At 43.9% G+C, this 27,869-nt stretch overlaps 1 protein-coding gene across 25 annotated transcripts in view; it reads left to right on the top strand.

The window, feature by feature from the left end:
* Positions 1-26,487, top strand: part of ADRA1B (adrenoceptor alpha 1B) — a 633,734-nt gene extending 607,247 nt beyond the window's left edge. For all 25 annotated transcript variants that reach the window (XM_049708459.1, XM_049708460.1, XM_049708476.1 and 22 more), the window contains one exon: positions 25,366-26,487. In XM_049708459.1, coding sequence (XP_049564416.1) covers positions 25,366-25,973 — 608 coding nt within the window. In that variant the 3' untranslated portion in view covers positions 25,974-26,487. The remainder of the gene's footprint in view (positions 1-25,365) is intronic.
* Positions 26,488-27,869: the final 1,382 nt, after the last annotated feature.

The following is a 27,869-nucleotide window of genomic DNA, read 5'->3' as shown; positions in this document are numbered from 1 at the left end:
GTTTTTCACCATTGAGAATGATGTTTGCTGTGGGTTTGTCGTATATGGCCTTTATTATGTTGAGATAGGTTCCCTCTATGCCCACTTTCTGGAGAGTTTTTATCATAAATGGGTGTTGAATTTTGTCAAAAGCTTTTTCTGCATCTATTGAGATGATCATATGGGTTTTATTCTTCAATTTGTTAACATGGCATATCACATTGATTGATTTGTGTGTATTGAAGAATCCTTGTATCCCTGCGATAAATCCCAGTTGATCATGGTGTATGATCCTTTTAATGTGTTGTTGGATTCTGTTTGCTAGTATTTTGTTGAGGATTTTTGCATCTATATTCATCAGTGACATTGGTCTGTAATTTTCTTTTTTTGACATATCTTTCTTTGTCTGGTTTGGGTATCAGGATGATGGTGGCCTCATAGAATGAGTTTTGGAGTGTTCCTTCCTCTGCAATTTTTTGGAAGAGTTTGAGAAGGATGGGTGTTAGCTTTTCTCTAAATGTTTGATAGAAGTCACCTGTGAAGCCATCTGGTCCTGGACTTTTGTTTGCTGGAAGATTTTTAATCACAGTTTCCATATCATTACTTGTGATTGGTCTGTTCATATATTCTATTTCTTCCTGGTTCAGTCTTGGGAAGTTATACCTTTCTGAGAATTTGTCTATTTCTTCCAGGTTGTCCATTTTATTGGCATAGAGTTGCTTGTAGCAGTCTCTTAGGATGCTTTGTATTTCTGCGGTGTGTGTTGTAACTTTTCCTTTTGCATTTCTAATTTTATTGATTTGAGTCCTCTCCCTTTTTTCCTTGATGAGTCTGGCTAATGGTTTATCAATTTTGTTTATCTTTTCAAAGAACCAGCTTTTAGTTTTATTGAACTTTGCTATTGTTTTCTTTGTTTCTATTTCATTTATTTTTGCTCTGATCTTTACGATTTCTTTCCTTCTGCTAACTTTGGGTTTTGTTTGTTCTTTCTCTAGTTCCTTTAGGTGTAAGGTTAGATTGTTTACTTGAGATTTTTCTTGTTTCTTGAGGTAGGCTTGTATAGCTATAAACTTCCCTCTTAGAACTGCTTTTGCTGCATCCCATAGGTTTTGGATCGTCGTGTTTTCACTGTCATTTGACTCTGGGTATTTTTTGATTTCCTCTTTGATTTCTTCAGTGATCTCTTGGTTATGTAGTAACGTATTGTTTAGCTTCCATGTGTTTGTGTTTTTTACATTTTTTTCCCTGTAATTGATTTCTAATCTCATAGCGTTGTGGTCAGAAAAGGTGCTTGATATGATTTCAGTTTTCTTAAATTTACTGAGGCTTGATTTGTGACCCAAGGTGTGATGTATCCTGGAGAGTGTTCCGTGCGCAGTTGAGAAGAAAGTGTAATCTGCTGTTTTTGGATGGAATGTCCTATAAATACAATTAAATCTATCTGTTCTCTTGTGTCATTTAAAACTTGTGCTTCCTTATTAATTTTCTTTTTGGATGATCTATCCATTGGTGTAAGTGAGATGTTAAAGTCCCCTACTATTATTGTGTCACTGTCGATTTCCTCTTTTATAGCTGTTAGCAGTTGTCTTATGTATTGAGGTGCTCCTATGTTGGGTGCATATATATTTATAATTGTTATATCTTCTTGGATTGATCACTTGATCATTATGTAATGTCGTTCCTTGTCTCTTGTAACATTCTTTATTTTAAAGTCTATTTTATCTGATATGAGTATTGCTACTCCAGCATTCTTTTGATTTCCATTTGCATGGAATATCTTTTTCCATCCCCTCACTTTCAGTCTGTATGTGTCCCTTAGGTCTGTAGTGGGTCTCCTGTAGACAGCATATATATGGGTCTTGTTTTTGTATCCATTCAGCAAGACTGTGTCTTTTGGTTGGAGCATTTAATCCATTCACTTTTAAGGTGATATGGATATGTATGTTCCTATTACCATTTTCTTAATCGTTATGGGTTTGTTTTTGTAGGTCCTTTTCTTCTCTTGTGTTTCCCACTTAGAGAAGTTCCTTTAGCATTTGTTGTAGAGCTGGTTTGGTGGTGCTGAATTCTCTTAACTTTTGCTTGTCTGTAAAGCTTTTGATTTCTCCATCAAATCTGAATGAGATCCTTGCCAGGTAGAATAATCTTGGTTGTATGTTCTGCCCTTTCATCACTTTAAGTATATCATGCCACTACCTTTTGACTTGTAGAGTTTCTGCTGAGAAATTAGCTGTTAACCTTATGGGAGTTCCCTTGTATTTGTCGTTATTTGTCGTTTTTCCCTTGCTGCTTTCAATAATTTTTCTTTGTCTTTAATTTTTGCCAATTTCATTACTATGTGTCTCGGCGTGTTTCTCTTTGGGTTTATCCTGTATGGGAGTCTCTGCGCTTCCTGGACCTTGGTGGCTATTTCCTTTCTCATGTTCGGGAAGTTTTCGACTATAATCTCTTCAAATATTTTCTCTGGTCCTTTCTCTCTCTGTTCTCCTTCTGGGACCCCTATAATGCAAATGTTGCTGCGTTTAATGTTGTCCCATTGGTCTCTTAGGCTGTCTTCATTTCTTTTCATTCTTTTTTCTTTATTCTGTTCCCCAGCAGTGAATTCCACCATTTTGTCTTCCAGGTCACTTATCCATTTTTCTGCCTCAGGTATTCGGCTATTGATTCCTTCTAGTGTATTTTTCATTTCAATTATTGTATTGTTCATCTCTGTTTGTTTGTTCTTTAATTCTTTTAGGTCTTTGTTAAACATATCTTGCATCTTCTTGATCTTTGCCTCCATTCTTTTTCCGAGGTCTTGGATCATCTTCTCTATCATTATTCTGAATTCTTTTGCTGGAAGGTTGCCTATCTCCACATCATTTAGTTGTTTTTCTAGGGTTTTATCTTGTTCCTTCATCTGGTACATAGCCTTCTGCCTTTGCATCTTGTATATCTTTCTACAAATGTGGTTTTTGTTCCACAGGCTGCAGGATTGTAGTTCTTCTTGCTTCTGCTGTCTGCGCTCTGGTGGATGAGGCTATCTAAGAGGCTTGTGGAAGTTTCCCGATGGGAGGGACTGGTGGTGGGTAGAGCTGGCTGTTGCTCTGGTGGGCAGAGCTCAGTAAAACTTTAATCCGCTTGCCTGCTGATGGGTGAGGCTGGGTCCCATCCCTGTTGGTTGTTTGGCCTGAGGCGACCCAACACTGGAGCCTACCCGGGCTCTGTGGTGGGCTCTTTGGTGGGGCTAACGCGGACTCTGGGAGGGCTCACGCCAAGGAGTACTTCCCAGAACTTCTGCTGCCAGTGTCCTTGTCCTCACGGTGAGACAGAGCCACCCCCCACCTCTCAGGATACCCCCCAACACTAGCAGGTAGGTGTGGTTTAGTCTCCCCTGGTTTCACTGCTCCTTCCCCTGGGTCCCAATGCGCACACTACTTTGTGTGTGCCCTCCAAGAGTGGAGTCTCTGTTTCCCCCAGTCCTGTCGAAGTCCTCCAATCAAATCCCGCTAACCTTCAAAGTCTTATTCTCTAGGAATTCCTCCTCCCGTTGCCGGACCCCCAGGTTTGGAAGCCTGACGTGGGGCTCAGAAACTTCACTCCAGTGGGTGGACTTCTGTGGTATAAGTGTTCTCCAGTTTGTGAGTCACCCACCCAGCAGTTACCAGATTTGATTTTATTGTGATTGAGCCCCTCCTACCATCTCATTGTGGCTTCTCCTTTATCTTTGGATGTGGGATATCTTTTTTGGTGAGTTCCAGTGTCTTCCTGTCAATGATTGTGCAGCAGTTAGTTGTGATTCCAGTGTTCTCGCAAGAGGGAGTGAGAGCACGTCCTTCTACTCCGCCATCTTGAACCAATCTCCAGTCATCCTTTTTTTTATTCAAGTAACTTTTACTGGGTTTGTTTTGTCTTATTGCAAGAAGTTATAAAGTTTAGAAGATACAGAAAAACAAAAAGAAGGTAGTAAAAAAGCCATCCTTCACACATAACTAGTGAAATGTTTGATGCATATTTATTCAGCCATTTTTCTATGGGATGATATCGTACATACTATTTTGTAACCTACTCTTTGTCTTTTGATATATTATGAACACTTTTCAAATCATATTCACTAATTTAATCTTTAATGGTTGAGATATATGGATCATTAAACCAATCAGTTATGTTGGATATTTGGGATTGTTTCAAAATTTTAGTTATGATAAATAATGTGGCAATAAAATCCTTGTATCTAAATCATAATAACTAACATTTATTGCATATTTATTACTCAAGCACTGTACTGTTTTACATGTATTATCTTTTTTATTTATTTTTTTTAATTGAAGTATAGTGGATTTACAGTGTTGCACCAGTCTCTGCTGTACAGCAAAGCGACTCAGTTTTTTTAATATATATATATGTGTATATATATATATATATACACATACTTTTTTTAATAATCTTTTCCATTATGGTTTATCCCAGGAGACAGGATACAGTTCCCTGTGCTATACAGTAGCATCTTGTTGTTTATCCATTCTATACGTAATAGTTTGCATCTACCAACCCCAAACTCCCAGTCCATCCCTCTCCCCCTTCCCCTCCCCCTTGGCAACCACAAGTCTGATCTCTATGTCTGTGAGTCTGTTTCTGTTTTGTAGATAGGCTCATTTGTCCCCTGTTTTAGATTCCATATGTAAGTGATATCATATGATATTCGTCTTTCTCTTTCTGACTTACTTCACTTAGTGTGATAATCTCTAGTTGCATCCATGTTCCTGCAAATGGCATTATTTCATTCTCTTTTATGACTGAGTAGTATTCCATTGTGTATATATATGCCACATCTTCTTTATCCATTTATAGATTGATGGACATTTTGGTTGTTTCCATGTTTGGTCTATTGTGAATAGTGCTGTTGTGAACATAGGGGTGCATGTATCTTTTTGAATTAGAGTTTTGTCCAGGTATATACCCAGGAGTGGGTATATGCCTATGGAAATTTTACTTTTGGTTTTCTGAGGAACCTCCATACTGTTTTTCATAGTGGCTGGACCAACTTACATTCCCACCAACAGTGTAGGAGGGTTCCCTTTTTTTCACACCCTCTCCAGCATTTGTTATTTGTAGACTTTTTTTTTTTTTACATCTTTATTGGAGTATAATTGCTTTACAATGGTGTGTTAGTTTCTGCTTCATAACAAAGTGAATCAGTTATACATATACGTATGTTCCCATATCTCTTCCCTCTTGCGTCTCCCTCCCTCACACCCTCCCTATCCCACCCCTCCAGGCGGTCACAAAGCACTGAGCTGATCTCCCTGTGCTATGTGGCTGCTTCCCACTAGCTATCTACCTTACGTTTGGTAGTGTATATATGTCCATGCCTCTCTCTCACTTTGTCACAGCTTACCCTTCCCGCTGCCCATATCCTCAAGTCCATTCTCTAGTAGGTCTGTGTCTTTATTCCTGTCTTACCCCTAGGTTCTTCATGACTTTTTTTTTCTTAAATTCCATATACATGTGTTAGCATACGGTATTTGTCTTTCTCTTTCTGACTTACTTCAGTCTGTATGACAAACTCTAGGTCTATCCACCTCATTACAAATAGCTCAATTTCGTTTCTTTTTATGGCTGAGTAATATTCCATTATATATATATATGTGCCACATCTTCTTTATCCATTCATCCAATGATGGACACTTAGGTTGTTTCCATCTCTGGGCTATTGTAAATAGAGCTGCAATGAACATTTTGGTACATGACTCTTTTTGAATTATGGTTTTCTCAGGGTATATGCCCAGTAGTGGGATTGCTGGGTCATATGGTAGTTCTATTTTTAGTTTTTTAAGGAACCTCCGTACTGTTCTCCATAGTGGCTGTACCAATTCACATTCCCACCAGCAGTGCAAGAGTGTTCCCTTTTCTCCACACCCTCTCCAGCATTTATTGTTTCTAGATTATTTGTAGACTTTTTAATGATGGCCATTCTGACCGGTATGAGGTGGTACCTCATTCGTATTATCTAATTTAACCCTCCCAGGAGTCCTATGAATAAGTAATATTACCTCTATTTTACAGGTGAGGAAACTGAGGAGTAGAGAGGTTGAGTAATTTGCCCACAGTGACATAGGTAATGATTCCAGAGGCAGCACCCTTAATCACTAAGATAAATTCTTAGAATTGTAATTTCAGGATAACTAAATACATAAAATTGTAAGGTCTCTGAGTCATATCGTCCAATTGCCCTCCAGAAAGCATGTCCCAATCAATATTCCCACCGTCAGGATATGAATGCCCACTCACTTGCATCATCACCAGCACAGGACACTATTAATTTGTATTGTCATTAGAGAAATGAAGCTCAGACTTCTGATAGCTTATTCATGCTCTTTAGAGCATGCGTGCAACCCAATTCCCAACTGAAACATTGATTTTCTTTAAACCAATTGTTCTTATCCTTTTTTTGGTACATGGGCCCCTTTGAGAATCTGATGGAAGCTGTGAAGCAGCTACACAGAAAATGCACATGTGCACAGCAAATAACCCCATATTTTTCAGGAGTTCACAGACACCATTAAGAACTCCTGTGCTTGCTAGAGGATCGATATATCAACAATACTGAAACTAAAACTAAAAACAGGGCTAATGAACCCAGTCAAATGCTGGTTTCACCAGACTGTTCTTTTTAACAATCCTGCAGTGTAAGGAACCAGATCAGAAGAGGCTGGAATAAAATGCCTAGGCACTAAAATGGTTCATTTGCCCTGTGGAGTCGAGGTACCCCGGTCAAAACTCTCTCCTGAGGTCATGCTGTCCTCCACCAAACCAGTAAGACCTCCGAGCAGATGGACAGGCCATCACTGGACCTGACCCCATTGGTGCGCTTCAGCAGCCTCCAAAGAACAAGGCTCCCTCTGCCAAATGCTCTTCTTCACACACTAGTGTCTTTCACGATCTCCCCTCGCATCTTGCTCCGTTATGGTCTGGAAAGCCTCATCCCAGATCAGTCAAGCCTCCGCCAACCCTACCCACCCCTCTCCTATCAGAAGCATCGGATGAAGACAAGAGGGGAGGGGAGCATGAGGGCCAGGACCTTGCCCATCCATCTGCTGTGATGCTGCTTTGCCAGGAAGATTTTTCTGGGAACTTTCCTTGGCCTGAGCATGTGCTTTGGGGGCCGTGTTTAATAATGATCCATTGAGGCTCAGTGGCATTTTCAGAATTGGGGGTGGAACTTCTGGTCCCAGCCTGAGAGGAAGGAGGCGGACAGAGGAATTAGCACTCTGGAGTGAATTGCTAATTCACTGAGTCACCTTTTGGGTGACCCAGTGGAGAATTCAGCTCCATCTGGATAGACAGGCTAGGGCTACCAGACCGCGAGACACACACAGAGGACGCAGGCAGCTCCTCAGGCTGGAAGCTGAGCTGCCCTGTCCTTGCTGCCCGTCCATGGCCACCTTGGGGTCTCATTTTGCACAAGACCACCATATCCTTGTCAGAAATGTGAGGAGGGGTGGTGATGGGAAAGAGGGCTGTTCTGCCCTTTCATTGTCTGGCTTAACTCTATCTTTTGATCTCTGTTTATTAATTTTTCTCCATCCTATGCCCTGTCCTCTTGCTTATGTTCTTGGCATTGCCCATCTACAGAGGATGGAAGGATTTGTGAGTTAAGCATCCATTCTCCTCCCACCTTCTTGGGTCCCTGGGACTTACATCCACAAGGCCAGGAGATGGCAGACGATGACTTTTCAATTCTAAATAATTACAGTTCCTCCTGGATTTGGCTGGGAACATGAGTCATCTGAAAACTAGTATATTCACACCCAAACATGGCTCTTCTGTTTCCCCCTGCACCCTGTACTCCCTTGTGGAATCTGCTCAGTGTTTTTACATGTCCTTTTAGTCTTTGGTGTTTTGATGGCCTTCCTCACCAGGTCCAAATAGCAGAAGATGGGAGAGCAGAAACTCTACTACTTAATATCTCTGTGACTCTGAGCAAATTACTTCTAAGCCTCAATTTCAACATCTGTAAAATGGGGACAGTAACTCTACCTCCCACATTGAAATGTTTGGAGTACAGAGTTAGATAATGTACGTTAGGAGTTTGATACAGTGCTTGCCTCCTGTAAGCTCCCAGTAGACGGTAACTGCTATTCTTATTGTTGTCGTTATTAAATTCAGATCACCACCATCTTCTGTATTTTCTTGGGCACCATCATAAACGTTGAGTCCATTTCTAACTATCACGAGAGTCAGCACGACTTCTCCACCTTCCTTGTGATCAGAACACTGCACAGGAAGTCAGGCCTCCTCTGTCAGGCTCTAAATATCCTGAGGTCACCAGCTCTCTGAGACACATTGCCCCACTGCCGTTGCACCCTCATGCACAAAGGGGATGCAATTCCCTGCCTTTCCAGCTCCTGTCTCCTCAAAATGTGCAAAGATGAATCGTTTTTGCAGGAAAGTTCTCTGAAAGTAGCAAAGTCAAGTAACTCCTCCTTCCCAAACTATCACCCACACTTATCTCTCCATCCCAACATGTAACCAGCACCTCCTGGTTTTCTTCTAGGTGCCTTCACACAGAACGTTCCAGGGATATAACAAGTCCCCAGTCTGTGGGAATCAGCACTGAGGTGCAGAAAGATCAGTTGCTCCAGGGTCAGACCTGGAACTGAATCCTATCTCCACCACTGTGTAATCTTGAGCAATTTCTTTAATTGCACTAAGCCACAGTTTTTTTCATCCATAAAATGGGCATAATAATTGTATTCACCTCACTGGCTTATAGGTACTGAATAAAATAATTGTTGAAATCTCCTTGCTTCCCCAGTCAATGTTAATCTCCTGGATTAAATTCTCAGCCAGTTCCAGGTACCTAAGGGATGTTTGATAAAGACTCTCTGTAAAGTGGGACAAAGCTTGGGGACCTCCCACTGCAAGCAATAATCTAAAAACCTGCATCAAACTGAGAATATATTTCATGTATATTTACATGAAAGAGGTGAAGAAATTGTATTTTCTGAAAATCTAGTAATTTGAGGAAAGGAACTGTCTTTAGGAAAAATCTTAAATAGAGCTGAAGGTAGAAAGTGAAACCCATTTCCCCCTGTCACAACCTCCATGCCCCTCTTCCTCGCTGCCCTCAACAAGGCTGATGCCAAAGCTACCAGAAGAGAGAACAGAAATTATTGCCTAAAAAAGCAATAAGAATTTGGAACTCTTGGAGCAATCTGCGAGGAGAGGAGCTGAGGTGAGAGAGGACAAGGAGGGGGCCAGGGAGCCCAGCACTGAGTAGTAGTACCTTAAACATTTGGTGCGGGTAATTTTCCTCTTGTGGAATCACTGCTTCCAGGTGGTATAAGCAGAGCAGGCATCAAGGGAAATAGAGCCCAAGAAGCAGAGTGGTGGGAATGAAGTCATTCCCCCTGCCCCACTCCAGGAATCCAGAGACTTTGAGGGAGGGCTTTGGACATCCCAGGGTTATGGAAAAGGGACATTCACAGTCATCTCGCCTAGCTTTCAAGGGGTGGAAAGGCCCCCAGCTGATGTCTGGGCTACACATATATAAACAGCATAGGCAGTAAATACTGAATTACATCTTGTCCCTTCAGGGAAACTCTCAGAAAACATTCTCCCATGGCTGCAGCAAGCCCAGCCAGCTCTCTGTCCTATAGGCCATCTCTGAGTTGAGCAGTAAATTGTCCCTCGGGCACTTGCATCTGCAAATTTCCTAGCAATGAGGAGCCTTTGAGCTATGAGAAAGGGCAGCAATTTCAGCGTCATTTTATGGCACGTCTGTGGACCTGGACTGAGAAGCAGGAGAAGGCCCTGCTTTGCTAAAATCTGGACAGCGGCACGTATGCAGTGGCAAAGACTAATCATTTTCATCATACAATATTCATGACACCAGCGATGTGCCTGGCCCTCGGGATAAAGAAAGGCAGGCAAGGGCTCTGGTGAGAAGACAAGATGCCCTAGAGACAGCAGGCTGGCCTCATTCACTCTAAGGGCTGCAGGTGACAAGGCAGGCATGACGCCCAGGTGTGGCCCCCAGAGGAGGAGTGCATCGCAGACCAGGCCTGACAAGTGGAGAGGAGATGCAGAGCTGTGCAGGGGTCCCAACCTGAACCTGGCAAGCCAGTGGTTATAGGAAAAAGTTTGGATTACCACCAGCCAAAGGACAGATCAGAGGGATGAGTCAGAAAGAGGAAGGCAGGGGAGTCAGTGGACAGCTGCTGAGAGAAGGGATGAAAGGCGTTGCATGGTGCCTAATGGCTTAAGTGGTCCAATCTCAGCGTTTTACCACCTGATTCCCCAAAGCCAGTAACTGTCCCTGTTCTCTCTGGAGCCTTTCATCCCAAGGTACCGAGCTTCTCAGCCAAGCAGCAGGCTCATCTGCTCCCTCTGAGGGCAGCATCCAGTATTGCACAGCCTTTTTGTTATAGGCTCAAAGACACTCTGGCCACAGGTATATCTGTAACTTTTCCCCTCATATCTGTTCCACCTCTGCAATGGAGTGAACACAGCTGACAATCCAAGAAGCAGGGAGCCCCGGTAGCTAATGCAACCCCCTCGTTTCATACATGAGGAAACGAGGCCCAGAACTGTGCTGACCCTGAATAAAGGTCGGCCAGCTTCTAGCCCTAGGCTGGGTCTTTCCCCCTATATTCTCAACCACTCTCTCTGTCTCTTTCTCTCTCTCTCTCATTTTCCTGCCTGCCTCTCTTCCTGTTTCCCTCTCATTACAAAAGCAATGATTGTTCATTGCAAAAAGAATTTTAAATAAAAAGTGAAAATCTTCCCATACAGCCATCCTCCAGAGATAACCATTATGAACAGTTTTTTTCACATTCACCCAGATTTTTTTCTATGAACACACACACACGCGCACACACACAAAAAATGTTTTTTATAAAAATCAGATATTAGACATTCTCTCCTGAAATTTGATTTTTTCTACTTAACTCTGGCATGGGCCTCATTCCATGTAGACCTAGCTTACCATTTTAATAGATGTATGGTTTTTCAATGCGTGGATGCTACGTGGTTTATTTCATAATCCCCTATGGCTGGAATTAGGTTATTTCCCATTTGGGGGGAACATTACTGCAGTTTCCTGTACTTTTATCTTTGCTCCCTTTTAAGAGTACTTATGTAGGATAAATTCCTGGATGTTGAGTACTTACATCAAAAGCTAAAGTTGTGCTCATTTCAATTGTATCAGATAACACCAGTTTTCCACCCAAAATCTGTAGCCCCACACAGAATGCATGCAAATGTCTGTTTTCTCATACTTTTGCCAAACTAATAGACCTGAAATATTTTGCTGCTTTTTAATTCACATTATTTGCTTTGTAAATGATTTCATGAGGTTTTCATTAATTCACTGGCTGTCCATTGTACTTATTCTTGTTATTTCCTCATCCATATGATTTGCTTTGTTTTCTATTGAGTTGCTTTGTCTTCTTGATTTGAAAGAGAGTTTTGTGTATTAGAAATATTCCTTTTACTGTCCTTTAATTTACAGATGTTTCTCTCAATTCTGATAAGTTTGTTTTCAAAGTTTATGACCTTATAGAATTGTCTAGGCAAACGCAGCAATACTTTTCTTTATGGATCCTGAACTTCTGTCATGCTTAAAAAGATCCTTCCTATTTCAAAATCATAAAAAAATTCACTTCCATCTTCTTATATCTTAATAATCTTTTAATATTTAAAATCTTAGATCCATCTGGGTTTATTTTAATGTAAGAAAGTAGAGATCTGGCTTCATTTGTTTCTAAATAGCTAGAGACTCTTGTCCTAACACCACTTAGAGAATAATCTGTTTTTTCCCCACAGGCATTGAAATGGCATATAAAATTCTCATGGATATTTGGTTCTGTTTATAAACTGTATAATTTCATTGATCTATCTGCATTTTCTTGCACCTCCTGCCCTGGTACTTTTAAATTACTTTTATGGTATGATATGATTTTATGATAGGTTTTACTCTCCGTATGGGTAAGTTTCCCCATCTTCCCACACCACTCCCACCATTCCTCTTTATTTATTTTAATTGACCTGGCTATTTTTTCATGGTTATTCTTCTATAATCTATATTCTTCCATATATTTAGTTTGGGATCATTTAGGTTCCCCTGTCTACCACCCCCCCCCCCGAAAAAAACCTGGTGGTATTTTAATGAGATTATCTTGAATTTCCAGATGAATTTGGGGAGAACTGAAGTTTTCTTGGAGACTTTCTATACTAAAGCAAGCTATGTCTCTCCATTTATACATGTCTTCTTTTTATGCCCCTTCATAAAGTTGTATCGCTTCCTTCACATATGTTCCCCCCAACACTCAGTTTTAAAAGGGTTCTATGGGGAAATTGCCATTGAGGTCAAAGCATGGAACACACTCAGTTTGGCATCAAAGATAGACCCTTAAGTGCTGCAGAAACTCCTCCATCCCATCTGCTCCCAACTCTGGGCCTAAGCCAAGAGGTCGCTTCCCTCTTTGAAGTTGGAATGATGGGTCCATCAAGTAACCAGCAGGCAACTGATGGCACGGACCCCATGCCCAGTCCTGTGCTAGAAGTACAGAACACAGACTCCGTCTTCAAAGAGCTTTGATGCTGCCTAGAGAGACAAGTGGCACATCTCTTAAGAATGACATTCCATATGAATCCATGTGGTATGGCCTTTGTTTTGATGGGAAATATAGGAGAAGAAGCCTGGAGCAGTCAGGAAGGATTTCAGGAAGAAGATGAAAACTGACTGGGCATTGGCCTGTGGTTACCATTTATATAAAGAAGAGGAAGGAAGCACATTATAAGCAAGACAATCACTCCACAACCATTTACCTAGCACCTACTATGAACCAGATACTGAGCCAGGCACATGAAGAGGAGGTTATGTGCTCAACAAATAGTTTTACACATTCACTATAACCCAAGCTCTGTGTTTGGTGCTAGAGAAACAGGAAAAGTAAGGTTGACCCTGGCCTTGAGGAGCTTGTAAACAAGGGAGACAGACTCTTAAATAAATAAGTTCAACAGCTGTTGTGATAGAATTCTGTGGAGAGAATAGCAGAAGACTCGTAATCTGGTGACTGTGCACCTCCTGGGTACCCATGGATGGGATTCAGTGAGTCTGTGAGCCCCTGAAATTATATGATGCTAAATTATTTGCATAACCAGCATTTTCAGGTTAAGAACCATCGAGGTAGAGTGCCACAAAATTCTTGGCTTCTGTGTTTTAATGACCATATAAAATATATAGAAAGACCATTATAAATAAGAAGTAAATAATTCTAGCCTTCCCCCAACCAGAACTATTCTAAGAGTTGAGAGGCAGTATCATCTGTTGTGAAAACTGCCCAGCTTTGAGACCAGGCAGATTTGGGTTTGTATACCAGCTCTACCATTTAATAGCTGTGTAACATCGGGTGAGTTCCATACACTTGAAGACTTTATTTCCTCATCTGTAAATTGAAAATTGAGAATTACAGAACCCAGTTCTCCCTCATGCCTTATTGTGGGAGTGAAATTAGCTAAGGTGTGTCGGGTTACCTGGATCTGAGCAGGTCTTCACAGCCTGCTCACTCCTTCCTTCTGCTTTCACACTTCACAGGAAGCTCTGCATCATGGGCTGTGGTTATGACAAGGAGGAATCCGAGCCAGGCCTGGAAGGGATGGAGAGGAGGAGGGGAAAGGAATGGGCATCTCAGACCAGTGGACAGAGTAGATACAGGGAAAGGAGCCGGAAAGGTCAACTCGTGTTGTGAAGAATCAGTCCGTTGCAGCCAAGTTGAGCAGGTCTTCAATTCCAGCCAAAGCAGTTTGAACTTTATCCTATAACCTACAGGAGCCACTGGAGGGTTTGGGACAAGCAAGTCAATCCCATGGTGAGGTGGTTCTGAACTCAGCCGTTGCCCATCATGAAGCCCAAGACACCCAGGAAAACAATTTTTACAGTAAAATTATAATGTGGACTAAGGCAATGCTTCTCACCTCAGGATCTTGTTAAAAAGCAGCTTCTGATTCACTGGATCACTGAGATTCTGCATTTCTAACAAGCACTCCGGTGATTTTGATGCTGTTTACCCATGAACCTCACTTTGAGTAGCCAGAGGCTAACGTATTTTTGGTTTTGTCATTTTTATTACTAATATTATTCTTGTAACACATGTTGGCTGAGTGCCTGTCCTGTGTCAGGCACTGTGCTAGGCCCTGAGCAGAAAGAGAAGAATCAGACATGAACTCTTTTTTCTAGAAGCTCACAGTCTAATCTGAGGAGATGTGGCATAGCCCTAAGCAACTGTAATTCAATATAGAAAGTAATAAATGCCATATTTTAGCCTCAGATAAAATACTATGACAATTTGGTGAAGAGAAAGATTGTTCCCAGTTGAGGGAGAAATTGCCTGGTGCTTAAGGAAGTGAATAGTAGCTTCTTTTTCTTATTATTAAACAATGAGTAAGAACCAGTGAGTAGACTTCAGAGTTAGACTTTAATCCTAACTCTACCACTTACTAGACATGTGACTTCATTAATGTCTTAAACCTCAGTTTTCTCATCCGTAAAATGAGATATATTAATAGCAAGGTTCTGGAAGGATTGTATGAGAGAATGTTTATAAACATAGTACCTAATAACTGGTTCCTAGTTCATTATAAATGGTAGCTCTGGTGATTATTATTGTTTTCAGTATTTGCTGTAAACCTTAACATGTGTCTCTTTGGCCCCAAGGATATTGTATTTGTTAGACAATTTTGTGATCTCATTCCAGGGTTAAGCAGCAAATGAAAATGGAAAAACCTCGAAGGGAATTTCCAAATCCAAGGAAACTTCCTTCACAAAGCCAGTGCTGAAAGAATTAGCAACTAGTGTTTTCAATTTTTGAATTTTTTTTGGACCAGACTGTTTCCACTGGGGAGACTTGGCTTGGCTAAAGGTGTAGCCAAGTGCTCCTAATAACAGCCACATTGAAAGGGAGCTCCACTCTATTTACAAGCTGATCGAAATGGTTTCACCACCCACTGGCTCCCTTGAGATGTCTGCTTGTGTGATGCTGACTGTGAAATAAGTCAAATCAAATTTATAATCCTACAGACCCAGAATGTCAGAGCTCAGAGGGATGTTACAAACCACCCAGCCCTGGGGGGACCAGATAAATGATGCTTTACATCCCTCTATGCCTTGCTGCAGTCTCCAAACCCACCCACTGGTCATTCCTTCAACCGGTATTTAATGAAGAAATATTAAAGAGCCCTATAGTAAGAGGATAAGGCACATCAGGGAACCGACAGGCACATCAGGAACTAACAGAGGAGGCTGCTGGGCTTAACAACAAAAAATCTCATTTCCAACCTCTCTCTCTCTCTTACCTGTGGAGGACCTTGCACAAGTGTTGCCTTCTAGCTGCAGGTCCATTTCTTCATCTGTAAAGTAGGGATAATCCCACTTTGCTCATAGAACTGTCAGGGGGATTAAATGAAATAGAACATAAGATAGTTGGCTGACATATAACTAGGACCCCATAAACACAGTATCTTTTGATTCATTTTTCATTTTTTCAAATAATATTCATTGGATTTTTCCCAATTACAAAACTAATTCGTGTTTATGGAGAAAATGTTGGAAAACACCAAAAAGCCCAGAGAGGGAAAATTCATGCATAATTTCACCACCCAAAGATATACATGGTTGATGTCTCCTTTCATGTATATTTTTCCTGTCCTTTATACACACCAACATGTGTATTTTGTTTCCCCATGAACTGTATTGGAAGTGATTGACAGCTTCTGTTAGGGCTTCCTGGATTCATATTCAAACTCTATCCCCCACTAGGTCTGTGACCTGGAGCAACTTGCCTTCCATTCCCCCAAGTGTAATAGTTGTGGCCTCCAGCGGGCGCGGCAGGTTGGACCCAGTCACCAGGAACGCTATAGACTGCAGTGCGAAATGGCGCCCCCTAGAGCCGTGCCAGGCGCAGTCATGCTGGGCTGCCTTGGGAACAGATAGGTTGAAGGAGTAATGGGCGTAAAGATGTTTAGGCATTTGGCCAGTGGCTGACACAGGATAAGAGCTTGTTAAATAGTAGCTACTACTCCACAAACAAACCTTGGGGTTTTGAAGAGTGGAGGGAGGTTCACTGTTCAGATCTGTTAAATAGCACCTTAAGGTGACCCATTGGGACCATGGTCCAGCCAAGAAGTCCCTCTCCTTGTGCTGGTCCTGCTCCGCTTTAGCTTTTTTTCAAAAATATATTTATTTTATTTATTTGTTTTTGGCTGCGTTGGGTCTTCATTGCTGTGTGCGGGCTTTCTCTAGTTGCGGTGAGCGGGGGCTACTCTTCCTTGTGGTGCGCGGGCTTCTCATTGCGGTGGCTTCTCGTTGCAGAGGACGGGCTTCAGTAGTTGTGGCTCGTGGGTTCTAGGGCTCAGGCTTAGTAGTGGTGGCGCACGGGCTCAGTTGCTCCGCGGCACGTGGGATCTTCCGGGACCAGGGCGCAATCCTGTGTCCCCTGCATTGACAGGCAGATTCTTCACCACTGCGCCACCAGGGAAGTCCCCACTTTAGCTTTTGATCCTTGCACTTCACCATGCCTCTAAGTCGCCCTCAGGCATGCAAAGTCCAAGTGATGTGACTGGGCTCACTGCACCATCTGCTTGCTGCCTCATCCCTCCGCTCTCAAGTTCTGCCTCCTGCTCACCCCATCCAGGTGTGCAGCTTTCAACCCCTCCAAGCCCTTTCAGAGGCGTTGTCTCATTTGACCTGTTTAAAAAACCTCAGTAAGAGGCTAGCAAGAGGCAACCGAGTGGAGCCATGTGGCCTCCCGCAAGTGGTTTCCCAGGGCTGCACCCATAATGCTACTCAAAATGACTACAGATCTGAGTGATGTGCAAGATAGCTTGAAGTGACAGCTAGAGATGGCACAAAAAACTCTGAGTCACGTATTCAATCGGTCGGTCGGTGAACAGATATTTATTTAGCACTACTGTGTGCCAGGGGCTGGGTTCTCCAGTGAGAAAATATTCCCTGTTCACTTCTCTTTCAATCCTTCGGGTCCTCAAAGAGGAATGAATTCCTCTCAGTTTAGGGCCAGCAAGTCTTCAACACCCCTCAACCCCAGCTAATCTCCCTTTCTGAAAAAGGGAGCAGGCTCAGACCCACTACTGTATGGAGGCATCCAGAGGTACTAATATTGTTTAGTTTTCATCTTATTTTTCTCTGCCATTGCATTCTGTTTATAGCAAATGATGCAGGTTTTTAAATGATGATAGAAATCTTCCTTTTTTAAAAAAAATTTAGCTTAGATACCAAAAGTGAGTTGATTTAAAGAAAAGCATTAAGTAACGGGTGGTCCGGGTGGTAGAATGACTGATGCTTAGGAAGCCCTAGACTTGAGATGGGTCTAGCCTAGACTTGAGGCTTAACCCTTTCAGGTTTGCTGACCCAAGCCCATGATGACAGCTATGGATTCTCCCCCAGAAAAATGCATGAACATCACGTACAATTTCATCAAGTTCCAGAACTACCTGGAGTCCCATTCCTGGGCCTGTATTGGAAAGAGCAGCAGGGTGAGAGTTCCGAGGCCTGGTCTGCACGGGAGATCTAATCCTGTTTGCCACCTTCCTCATCTTCTTGGCAGTAGTACTGGCAGTGATAGCAGTGTTGGCAATAGTAACAGTAGTTGTGTTTGAAGCAGTCAAACTGTACTTTGAGTACAGCTTTGCGTGCTTTCAACATGCCAGGCACTTACCAAGCCTAAGCTCAACTCATCCATGCAGAAAAGAATTATCACCATCCCCACTTTCTGGGAAACAGATCTCCAGTAGTTTCCCCAAGTTCACTCATCTGGGAAGTCAGGGTCAGCACTTGAACCCAGCTGTACCTGCCTGTGATGTCTGAACAGGTCCTTAACCACTGGACTCCATTGTCTCGATAAATCTCTGTTGGATCAATTGAAGGACATTTGAACAGGTTCTGGCCATCGTTCTGCCATTCACCAGCTGAGTGACCTTGAGCAAGTTACTCACCCTGACTGACCTTCTGTTAAGGAAGAAGGTTTCGGAGTCCTGCCAAGCCATGATGCTAAGACACAGGGCAAAGAGCGTGGGACCATTTCATGAGTAAGAGAAGTGGAGACAGGCTCAGGGACATGCACTGCAAGTTAGTGGCCCTGGCAAAGAGCAGGCATAGCCCTGGCTTCCAGCAGAGAGAGCAGGCTTCCAGGAACCCACATTTCCCATTGGTATTTGCTTCCTCTCCTGGCAGCTTCATTGGCCCCCAAAGGTCTGTTTGGGTGCCCAGAGAAAAAGATCCCTGTCACCAATCCGCTTTCACGCCCCAAGGGCCTCGGCACCTTCCCTAATTAACGAGGGCTTCTTGGCTCCCCCCCAGGGCAGGCTGGTGTAACAAACAGGGCCACTAATCCACGTGGCTGCTGTGCTGCTGGCAGGTGAGGGAGGAGGGAAGGGTCCAACATATGTGTGGAATCCAAGGCAGCTGGCAGTCCAGTCCCTGACCCGCACTGCCCCTCTGTGGTGGGTCTGGAGATGGGCAGGGCTTCTAGCTCTGGCCTCGTGGAGACTCTGAATGTTAAGGCTGGACAGGACTCAGATCAAACCACTCAACTAAAGGAGGGAAACCATGTCAAATTATTATGTAGTGCACCTGAAACTAACATAATATTGTCCGTCAACTCTAGTTCAGTAAAATAAAAAAATACATTTTTTTAAAGGAGGGAAACTGAGGCCCGGAAAGGGAAAGCAACTTACCCAAAATGATACATCAAGTTATCAAACAGGTTTCCTGTAATTAGATTTCCAGCCCAATGAGTGGTTTACGGGAATAATTATTATTTGGTTAATAAGCATTAATGCAGAGTTGATTGAGGTGGCAGGAACCTGGTACCCAACAAGCTAGTAAGAACTTTACATGTTTTACCATGTTTAATCCTCACAACAACCCAGGGAAGGTGGTATTCTTATTAGCTCCATTTTACTGATGAGGAAACTGAAGCTTAGGTATAGTATGAAACTTGCCCAGGGTCATGTGTCTGGTGAGAGAACGAGGATTCTGTCCCAGGAATCGGAATCTAACGAGAAAAGGGCAGTCGTTGTCAGAAGTCACTGAGGGCTTGCTCAGGGTGCGAGAGTCATGCTGGGGTCTGCAGGAGGACGAAGCAAAGTAGAATGCAAATGGAACAAGAGGGTAGGTGAGGTCATTATTCAGCTTCCAAACACATGAGGATTAAGAACTGACCACACCCAGAGTTGTGGAGGTGTAGGGAAAATATCACATTCATACACAGTCGATGGGAGGAGGGTAAATTGGTACGACCAGTTCAGAAGGCAATTTGGCTAGCTGTCGGGACTTAAATGTGGAATTGACCCAGTGATTGCTCGTGAAGGAGGTTAGCCTGCAGAAGCACTCAAACGTGCAAAAAGCATGAAGCTTGTCATTACTGCAGTTTGTAATAGCCAAAAATTGGAAATCACCTACTTGACTATCATCAGGAAAGAGTTTAGTGAACTACTATATATCCAGAGGACAGAATGTAATGCTGTGACATGGGGAAATATCTTTTATGTATTCTAAGTGAAGAAAGAAATTTGGGGAAAGGTATGTGTATGACCCCATTAAAAAAGATCCGTCTGAAAGGATAAAAACAAAACTGTTAACTCTGGTCCTGTCCACTTAAATGAAGAAAGGATTTTCACTCTATATTATATAGATTTTTTGTAATGTGTAATTTTTTAATTTAGCAGGTGTAAGTGAGGGGTTTTTTAGTTGAAGTATAGTTGATTTACAATATTGTGTTTCAGGTGTACAACAAAGTGATTCGGATATATATATATTCTTTTTTTCAATTCTATTCCATTATAGTTTATTACAAGATATTGAATATACTTTCCTGTGCTATATAGTAAATCCTTAATGTTTATCTATTTTATATATGGTGGTATGCATCTGTTAATCCCCTACTCCCAATTTATCCCTCCCCCACTTCCCCTTTGGTAACCATAAGTTTGTTTTCTATGTCTGTGAGTCTGTTTTTGTTTTGTAAATAAGTTCATTTGTGCCACATTTTAGATTCCACATATAAGTGATACCACATGGTATTTGTCTTTCTCTTTCTGACTTACTTAGTGTGATAATCTCTAGGTCCATCCATGTTGCTGCAAATGGCATTCATTTTGTTTTATGGCTGAGTAATATTCCAGTGTGTGTGTGTGTGTGTGTGTGTACACACACACACATTTTCTTTATCCATTCATCTGTTGATGGACACTTAGTTGCTTCCATGTCTTGGCTATTATAAATAGTGCCGATATGAACATTGGAGTGCATGTATCTTTTTGAATTATAGTTTTCATCTTTTCTGGATATATGCCCAGGAGTGGGATTGCTGGATCATAAGGTAACTCTATTTTTAGTTTTTTAAGGGTCAGTGAGGGTTTTTTTTAATAGACTTTATTGATTTTTATTTTTTTAGTTTTTTGCGGTACACGAGCCTCTCACTGTTATGGCCTCTCCCGTTGCAGAGCACAGGCTCCGGACGTGCAGGCCCAGCAGCCATGGCTCACGGGCCTAGCCGCTCCACGGCATGTGAGATCTTCCCGGACCGGGGCACAAACCCGTGTCCCCTGCATCGGCAGGCGGACTCTCAACCACTGTGCCACCAGGGAAGCCCAATAGACTTTATTTTTTAGAGCAGTTTTAGGTTCACATTCAAATTGACAGGAAGGTACTGTGATGAACCCATACTGACATATAATCACCGAAAGTCCACAGTTTACGTTAGGGATCACTCTTGGTATTGTACATTTTATGGGTTTTGACAAAGGTATAATGACATATATCCACCAATATAGCATCATACCGAGTAGTTTCACTCCCCTAAAAATTCTCTGTGCTCCTCCTATTCATTCTCCATTGTGCCACTTTTGTAATAAAAACATACAAATCTGGAAAGGAAAAGAAAAGAAATAAAGATATGGTTTCTGCCCAGAAGGAATTTACAGTCTGGGTGGTAAACAAGGACTCAGCCAGCCCTGAGATGGCTTAATTAACAGACAAACAATAAAATAACAGAATAAGGTCTGATTGTATATGTTCTGTGGGGTACAGAATGAAGAATTCAGTCTGAGTCGGGTAGGGTTAATCAGAGCAGAGTTCCTGGAAGAGGGCAATGAATGGGCCAGGATATAAAGTATATTTGGAAAATGGCCACCATTTATGAATTTTCAAGGTGCCAGACCCTGTGTCACATATGTTTACATGGATATTTTCATGTATTCAGAATAACCCTATGAAGCAGATGTTATCCCCAATTTATGGATAAGAAAATTTAGCCTGAGAGAGCCAATTAACTTTTCAAAAGTCAAACAGCCAATACACCAAAAGGATGCAAAACCAGGCCTCTGTGATCCCAAACTCTGAGCTCAAGTCACCAGGCCACATTGCCTAAAGCGGCTGAAGGCAAAGAATGACCTTCTTCTCAGAGGAACAAGTAACTCGGGGAGCCCAAACTCAAATCGTGGCTGTAAGTAAATGCCATGAGAAAAGTCAGCATCACCCCCTTCCCTTTGGCTGAGCACATCTCAGCCCCATGGTCCTTGGAGAGTGCTTTGTAAGAAAATAAAGACAAAGATCCAGACTATCTTTATCCCTGACAAGGTGCTTCCGTTGTGATGGAGGTGAAGAAGAACCTAGAAAGAAATGCCACGTGGCACAGGGGTACAGAATGATATTTATGCCCCTATCATAAAGCCATGTGTGTTCTGTGGCAATGAACTGTGAATGCATCAGCCTTCCCACAAGCCTGTGGACTGCCACAGGGCAGAGCCCACCCCCCTGTTTGTCTGTATCCCCACAGGTTGGCCTCATGCCTGGCACTTAGCAGAGCTCCGTATTTGTGGAATGAATGAATGAACAAATGAATGAATGAATGTATAAAAATGTAAAAAGCTATGACTCTTATATGCTGGTGTCCTGATCCATAAAATAGGACCAACTGGGGGCTTCCCTGGTGACAGTGGTTGAGAATCTGCCTGCCGATGCAGGGGACACGGGTTCGAGCCCTGGTCTGGGAAGATCCCACATGCCGCGGAGCAACTGGGCCCGTGAGCCACAATTACTGAGCCTGCGCGTCTGGAGCCTGTGCTCCGCAACAAGAGGCTGCAATAGTGAGACGCCTGTGCACCGCGATGAAGAGTGGCCCCCGCTTGCCGCAACTAGAGAAAGCCCTCGCACAGAAACGAAGACCCAACACAGCCATAAATAAATAAATTTAAAAATTCACGACATATGTCAATATTTTAAAAAAAAATAGGACCAACTATAGTCCCTTCATCTAGGGATTACTGTGATCATTAAATGGGCAAATGATGTAAAGGATTTAGTGTAAGATGTGTACAAGAGCACACACAATGTGACTGACGGTTCTGATATTAGCTATTAGCACTATTGTTATTTGTGTATCCTTTAAAAGCTGGTCCCTCAGGATACACACCTGTTAAGCCATTTATTGACCATTTTACTAACATCTTCAACAGGATTGGCAAGCAGAGTTACAAGTTTGTCTTCAGCAAGTATGCTTTCCTGCTCTGGATCCTGCCCACCTTTGCCACAGCTGTCTGTGCCTCCCCAGCCTCTATCCCAGGCCTTAACATGTCCTCGTGGGTGGTGTGCCTACCTGTGCACACGCTCACCAGCATTTACCGTCCAGGGCAATTCACAAGGTTTCCAAGTGTTACCTCCCTCTCTCCACTTCCCCAAATTTATTCTCCAGTTTCCCATTTTTGTCAAGACCAGTTTAACTATGCCCTTTAGACTCAGTGACAGAAACAAGACCATCCCCCTGGGCAGAAACAACTCACCCCATCATGGGTACTAGGTGTTCACACGTCATATTTGCATTTCCACTGGGGCCTTCTGTCCAGTGTCTTATTCCAAAGGAGAATCTGGGACAGTGGGACAAAAACCTAATGGTGCAAGCCTTGTCACAAATCGGACCACGAGGTGGCGCCCTCATTGGCTCCCACCTAGAGCTAACCCACAGTTGAGAAGAGTCAGCATACTTATATGTACAGTTAGCACTTACCTGGATTATGGATAACCTTCTTTCCAAGTTAACCCCTCTTTGGTTTAACCCCGCACCAGGAACTCTGGCCATCTCCCCCCAGCCACCACCCCTGCCTTGCCAAGCAGAGAAGTTGGAGGCTCCCTGTAACAACAAGCCGAAGCTCAAATAATCAAGAAGGGCAAGTGCTACAGGGGGGAAACTCAAGGGCAATACAAAATAGGGATTCTTGTGGCATCTATGCCACAACTGTGGGATCTTCAGCCACTTTCTGGGTCTCGGTGTCTCCATCTGCCAAGCGAGGCGGTTGGACTTCATGATTTGCTAAGATTTCTCCCATTCGGATGTTCTTCCTTTAACAAATGGATTCAAAGGTGATCCCAAAGACCAGGCCCTCAGGAAGCTCACAGTGTAACAGAGGAGATAAGACAGGAATACAAAAGTCACTGTACTGCAGGTGGAGTGGCTGGCTTAGGGACATGGTTTGAAGTTACGAAATGTTCTGTAAAGTATATTTGCATTTTTTAAAGCATTTACATACATATATACAACAGGAAAAAAATCTGAAAGTTTACGTACCAAAATGTGATGTCTCTGCATTATGGGTATGTGTGCTTTTAAAATATTTTTTCTTTCCTTTTTGCTTTTTAATAGTTTCTCATTTTTCCACAGAGGGTATGATTAATAGCATTAAAAACAGAAAAACAAAAAATCACGTTTCATATTCAAACAGAATTGAGTTTAAATCCCAGCTATATTACAAACATGCTGCGTGGCCTGGGGCAAGTCATCTAACCTCTCCAAGTCTCAACTGCCTCGCATTTAAAATGGAATTGTTTTTAACTTAATATTGCCATTAAATGCTTTGGGACCTCAAATTCACAGGGATGCGTTAATCATGTTTCCCAATTCATAGCACCTCATTGTCATCGATCTAAGCCAGGATTCTCTCTTACTTTATTGATTTATTTCCTTTTATTCCCATCCCTTATTCCCCTTTCCCTCTGCCTCACCCTTAGGCACCCATTTTGTATTTGATATGTATAATATTTTTTAACTTGAAAATGTTTTTGAAAATGTGTGTGGTTGGTTGTATCTTATAACAAAAGATATTATGCTACGAATCTCATTGTTTCCTACTTTTTTCACAAAGAACAATGTATTTAAGATCTTTCCATATTGCTTTTTGGACATGTCATCCAGGACTTCTAAGTACTGCATAATTGCTGTGCTATGCATGTACTCCACTCTACCTTTCCATAATTCCCAGTGAGGGGCACCCAGGTGTTTTCCAACTCTCTGTCACCATAAACACCACCCTGAGCATAGTCGTACATGGCCCCCGATGGACCCGTGTGAATATTCTTTGAGAGCTCTGCCCTGGAGCAGAATTGCTGGGTCAGGAGGTATCTATATTCCTAATGGGATCAGAAGGTCTTCACAGCCTCTGCCTCCACCAGCAGGAGACTTCCCATTTCTCCACACCCTTGTCTGTACTTGGCACTATCGAGTTTTCTAATTTTTGCCAACCTAACAGATGTTCTGTCACTCTGTGGTTTTCACTTTATTTGACTGCCTAATAGTTTGAGCATCTTGGCATATGCTCATTAGACCTCGGGTTTCCTATTTTGTAAATTGCCTGTTCCTTTTCTTTGCCCACTATCTACTAGGAATGCTGTCTTTTTCTTGTTGACTTTCAGGAGTCCTTATATATTCTAAATACCAATCCCTTGACTGTCTTCGACATTGTAAATAATCTTCTCCCATTCTTGCCCCATAGTTTATCTTTTTGAAGTGTTAAGCTGTTTTTCTTCACCTCTCCATCAATAAGATCATCCTTTACCTTGTCTTCTTTTACCTTATAAAGGTTTACCTTTCACCTTTAGGTCTTTAATACATCTCATATTTGCCATGGAAATACTTCATGGCATTTTGTGAAGGATAAAATAATACAGGTAAAGCGCCAGTACAGTGCCTCAGACCCAAGAGCTGTACCATTGTGGGTGATTATTATTATCATTTGAGTAGAAAGTGGTAAGCACTGCCCTAGGAAATCTAGAGATACGGGAGTTTGAATGCTGTTTTAGCTAGATCAGAAAAGATTTTATGGGCAAAGGTTAAGTGATGGAGATTGGCCTGAAAAAAGAATGTAGGAGTCATTTATTTTGAGATATAAAGGGCAGTATTCCAGGTAGAGGAACTGGCCTGGGCAAAGGCCTGGAGGCAGGAATGCCACAGGTTGACAATGTTTGGGCCGATCACATCGAAGAGAGGGGTCTGACTACTCACCAACTGCTGTCTGTCTTTCTGCCCATACCCACCCCACCCCTTCCCCCTGCAGGCTCCCTGTTCTCCACCCTGAAGCCCCCCGACGCCGTGTTCAAGGTGGTGTTCTGGCTGGGCTACTTCAACAGCTGCCTCAACCCCATCATCTACCCGTGCTCCAGCAAGGAGTTCAAGCGCGCCTTCATGCGCATCCTCGGGTGCCAGTGCCGCGGCGGCCGCCGCCGCCGCCGTCGCCGCCTCTTGGGCGGCTGCGCTTACACCTACCGGCCGTGGACGCGCGGCGGCTCGCTGGAGCGGTCGCAGTCGCGCAAGGACTCGCTGGATGACAGCGGCAGCTGCCTGAGCGGCAGCCAGCGGACCCTACCCTCGACCTCGCCGAGCCCCGGCTACCTGGGCCGCGGCGCGCCGCCGCCCGTCGAGCTGTGCGCCTTCCCGGAGTGGAAGGCGCCTGGCGCCCTCCTGAGCCTGCCCGCGCCCGAGCCCCCGGGCCGCCGCGGCCGCCACGACTCGAGCCCGCTCTTCACCTTCAAGCTGCTGGCGGAGCACGAGAGCCCCGGGACCGACGGAGACGCCAGCCACGGGGGCCACGAGGCCGCAGCCGACGTGGCCAACGGGCAGCCCGGCTTCAAAAGCAACATGCCTCTGGCGCCCGGGCAGTTTTAGGGCCCCGCGCACCGCTTCCTTTCCCTGGGGAGCCAATCATCGTGGGGGGCGGGCGGGCGGAGGGGGGGAGGGGAGCGTCGGCGCCCGGTAGACACGGGCCCCACGGGGAAGCGGAGGGAGGGGGGCGGGGAGAGGGGCAGCTGCTTTTCTGGCAGGGGCATGGGTGCCAGGTACAGCGCGGAGAGCTGGGCCGAGCATGCTGAGAGCCTGGGAGACCCGACGCCAGCCGGGATTTCCGTCTCTCTCTCTGTGTATATATCTAAACGAGTCCCTCTGTACATGTATTTAACCGTGGGTGCACGTGCGTGTGTCTGTGCGGTGTACGTGTGGTCTGCGTGTGTGCGTGTGTGTGGCCGCCCGCGCGGGGGCAGAGCGAGTGGGTGCCCAGGAGGCACCCAGGGCATTGTTTGTCTCGTGACTTCGTACCTCGCAAGCCCCTCCTGTACTTCACTGAACGGTGGCACTCTGGCGGGGTTGGAAGCAAAGTCGGACATTAAAGGTCATTTCTTCTGTGCGGCTTTGAGTAGTTTGTGACCGGGGTGGCAGGCAGATCTTGAGTTGCCTTTTCGTTCACATTAAGGTGTGCCCCTGTCTCTCCCGCCGGCCCTGTGGGCAGTGGTTGTGCCGGCCCCCCCTTGACCCCGTTTCTGCCTTTGCCATTCCTGCCCTTCAGGGCTAAACAAATCTGACCCTGTGGCCGAAAGTGACGCCCTGGACTTGTCCCATAAATCCTTCCTGCCTGCTTTTGACCGTTCCCATATCCAAATCTTCCTGCTGTGGGCAACATAGGGCAATGTCTGGCCTGGCCCTGATCCCCAGGACCCCGATCCTAGTTGGAGCTACCAGGCCAGCACCCTAGGTGGACCTGTCACCTGTGAGGGGACTGGTCCCTTACCTCCTCCAGCATCTTCTGACCAAACACTGCATTATTTGCCTGTGCCCATGGAACCTGAAAAAGAGAGCCAGACTGCAGAATTTTCTGGACAAGATAAGGATCCATATGTCAATGCAACACCTATGGGCACAGGAACCCTCCTAAGCTCGGCTAACTGGCCAGCCTGCCTGGGAAAGAAGCACTGAGGAAAGTCACGCAGAGAAGAGGAGCATACCTTGAAGAAGGTAACTTCCGTTCTAGTCTCAGCGCTGCTACCCATTTACTCTGTGACCTTGAGAAGGTCACATCTCTTCGGGATCTTGGTTTCCCATCTATGTAATGACAAGATTGATTCTAAGGGGCTTCCCTGGTGGCGCAGTGGTTGGGGGTCTGCCTGCCGATGCAGGAGACACGGGTTCGTGCCCCGGTCCGGGAAGATCCCACGTGCCGCGGAGCGGCTGGGCCCGTGAGCCGTGGCCGCTGAGCCTGCGCGTCCGGAGCCTGTGCTCCGCAACGGGAGAGGCCACAGCAGTGAGAGGCCCGCGTACCGCAAAAGAAAAAAAGATTGATTCTAAGGTCTTTTCTGCCTCCAAAAGCCACCAGTTTGCTAAAAGAATAATGGATAGGGAACAAAACAGGGAGCATTTTTCTTCCCTGAAATTAAAAAAAAGAACCTAAGAGGAAAACCCCCACCCCAGTCCCTTTCTCTTCCTGCTTTGCTTTTTCTAAGTTGAGATTCATTAATTTTTCAAATGGTGACAGCTTCTCCCAGTAATATTAGCACATCAGTCATTTATTCTATAGGCGATTGACATAGAAAATCCCTTAATGGGGGAGGGGCAGTCATTCATTTAGCTGAAAAGTGTAGGGGTATCAGGCATGGCTGGATCCAGGGGCTTAAACAGTATTGTTAGCTTGCTCACTGGCTCTTATCATTCATCTAGCTCCCATCTTTTAGCTCTGCTTATCTTTATATGTTACACTTGTTTCCTTTCTGCAAATAGCTTTCTCACACCATTCTT

The sequence above is a fragment of the Orcinus orca genome, chromosome 3, assembly GCF_937001465.1.
Source record: "Orcinus orca chromosome 3, mOrcOrc1.1, whole genome shotgun sequence".
NCBI lineage: Eukaryota > Metazoa > Chordata > Mammalia > Artiodactyla > Delphinidae > Orcinus > Orcinus orca.
This window is presented reverse-complemented; position numbering and strand designations above follow the sequence as displayed.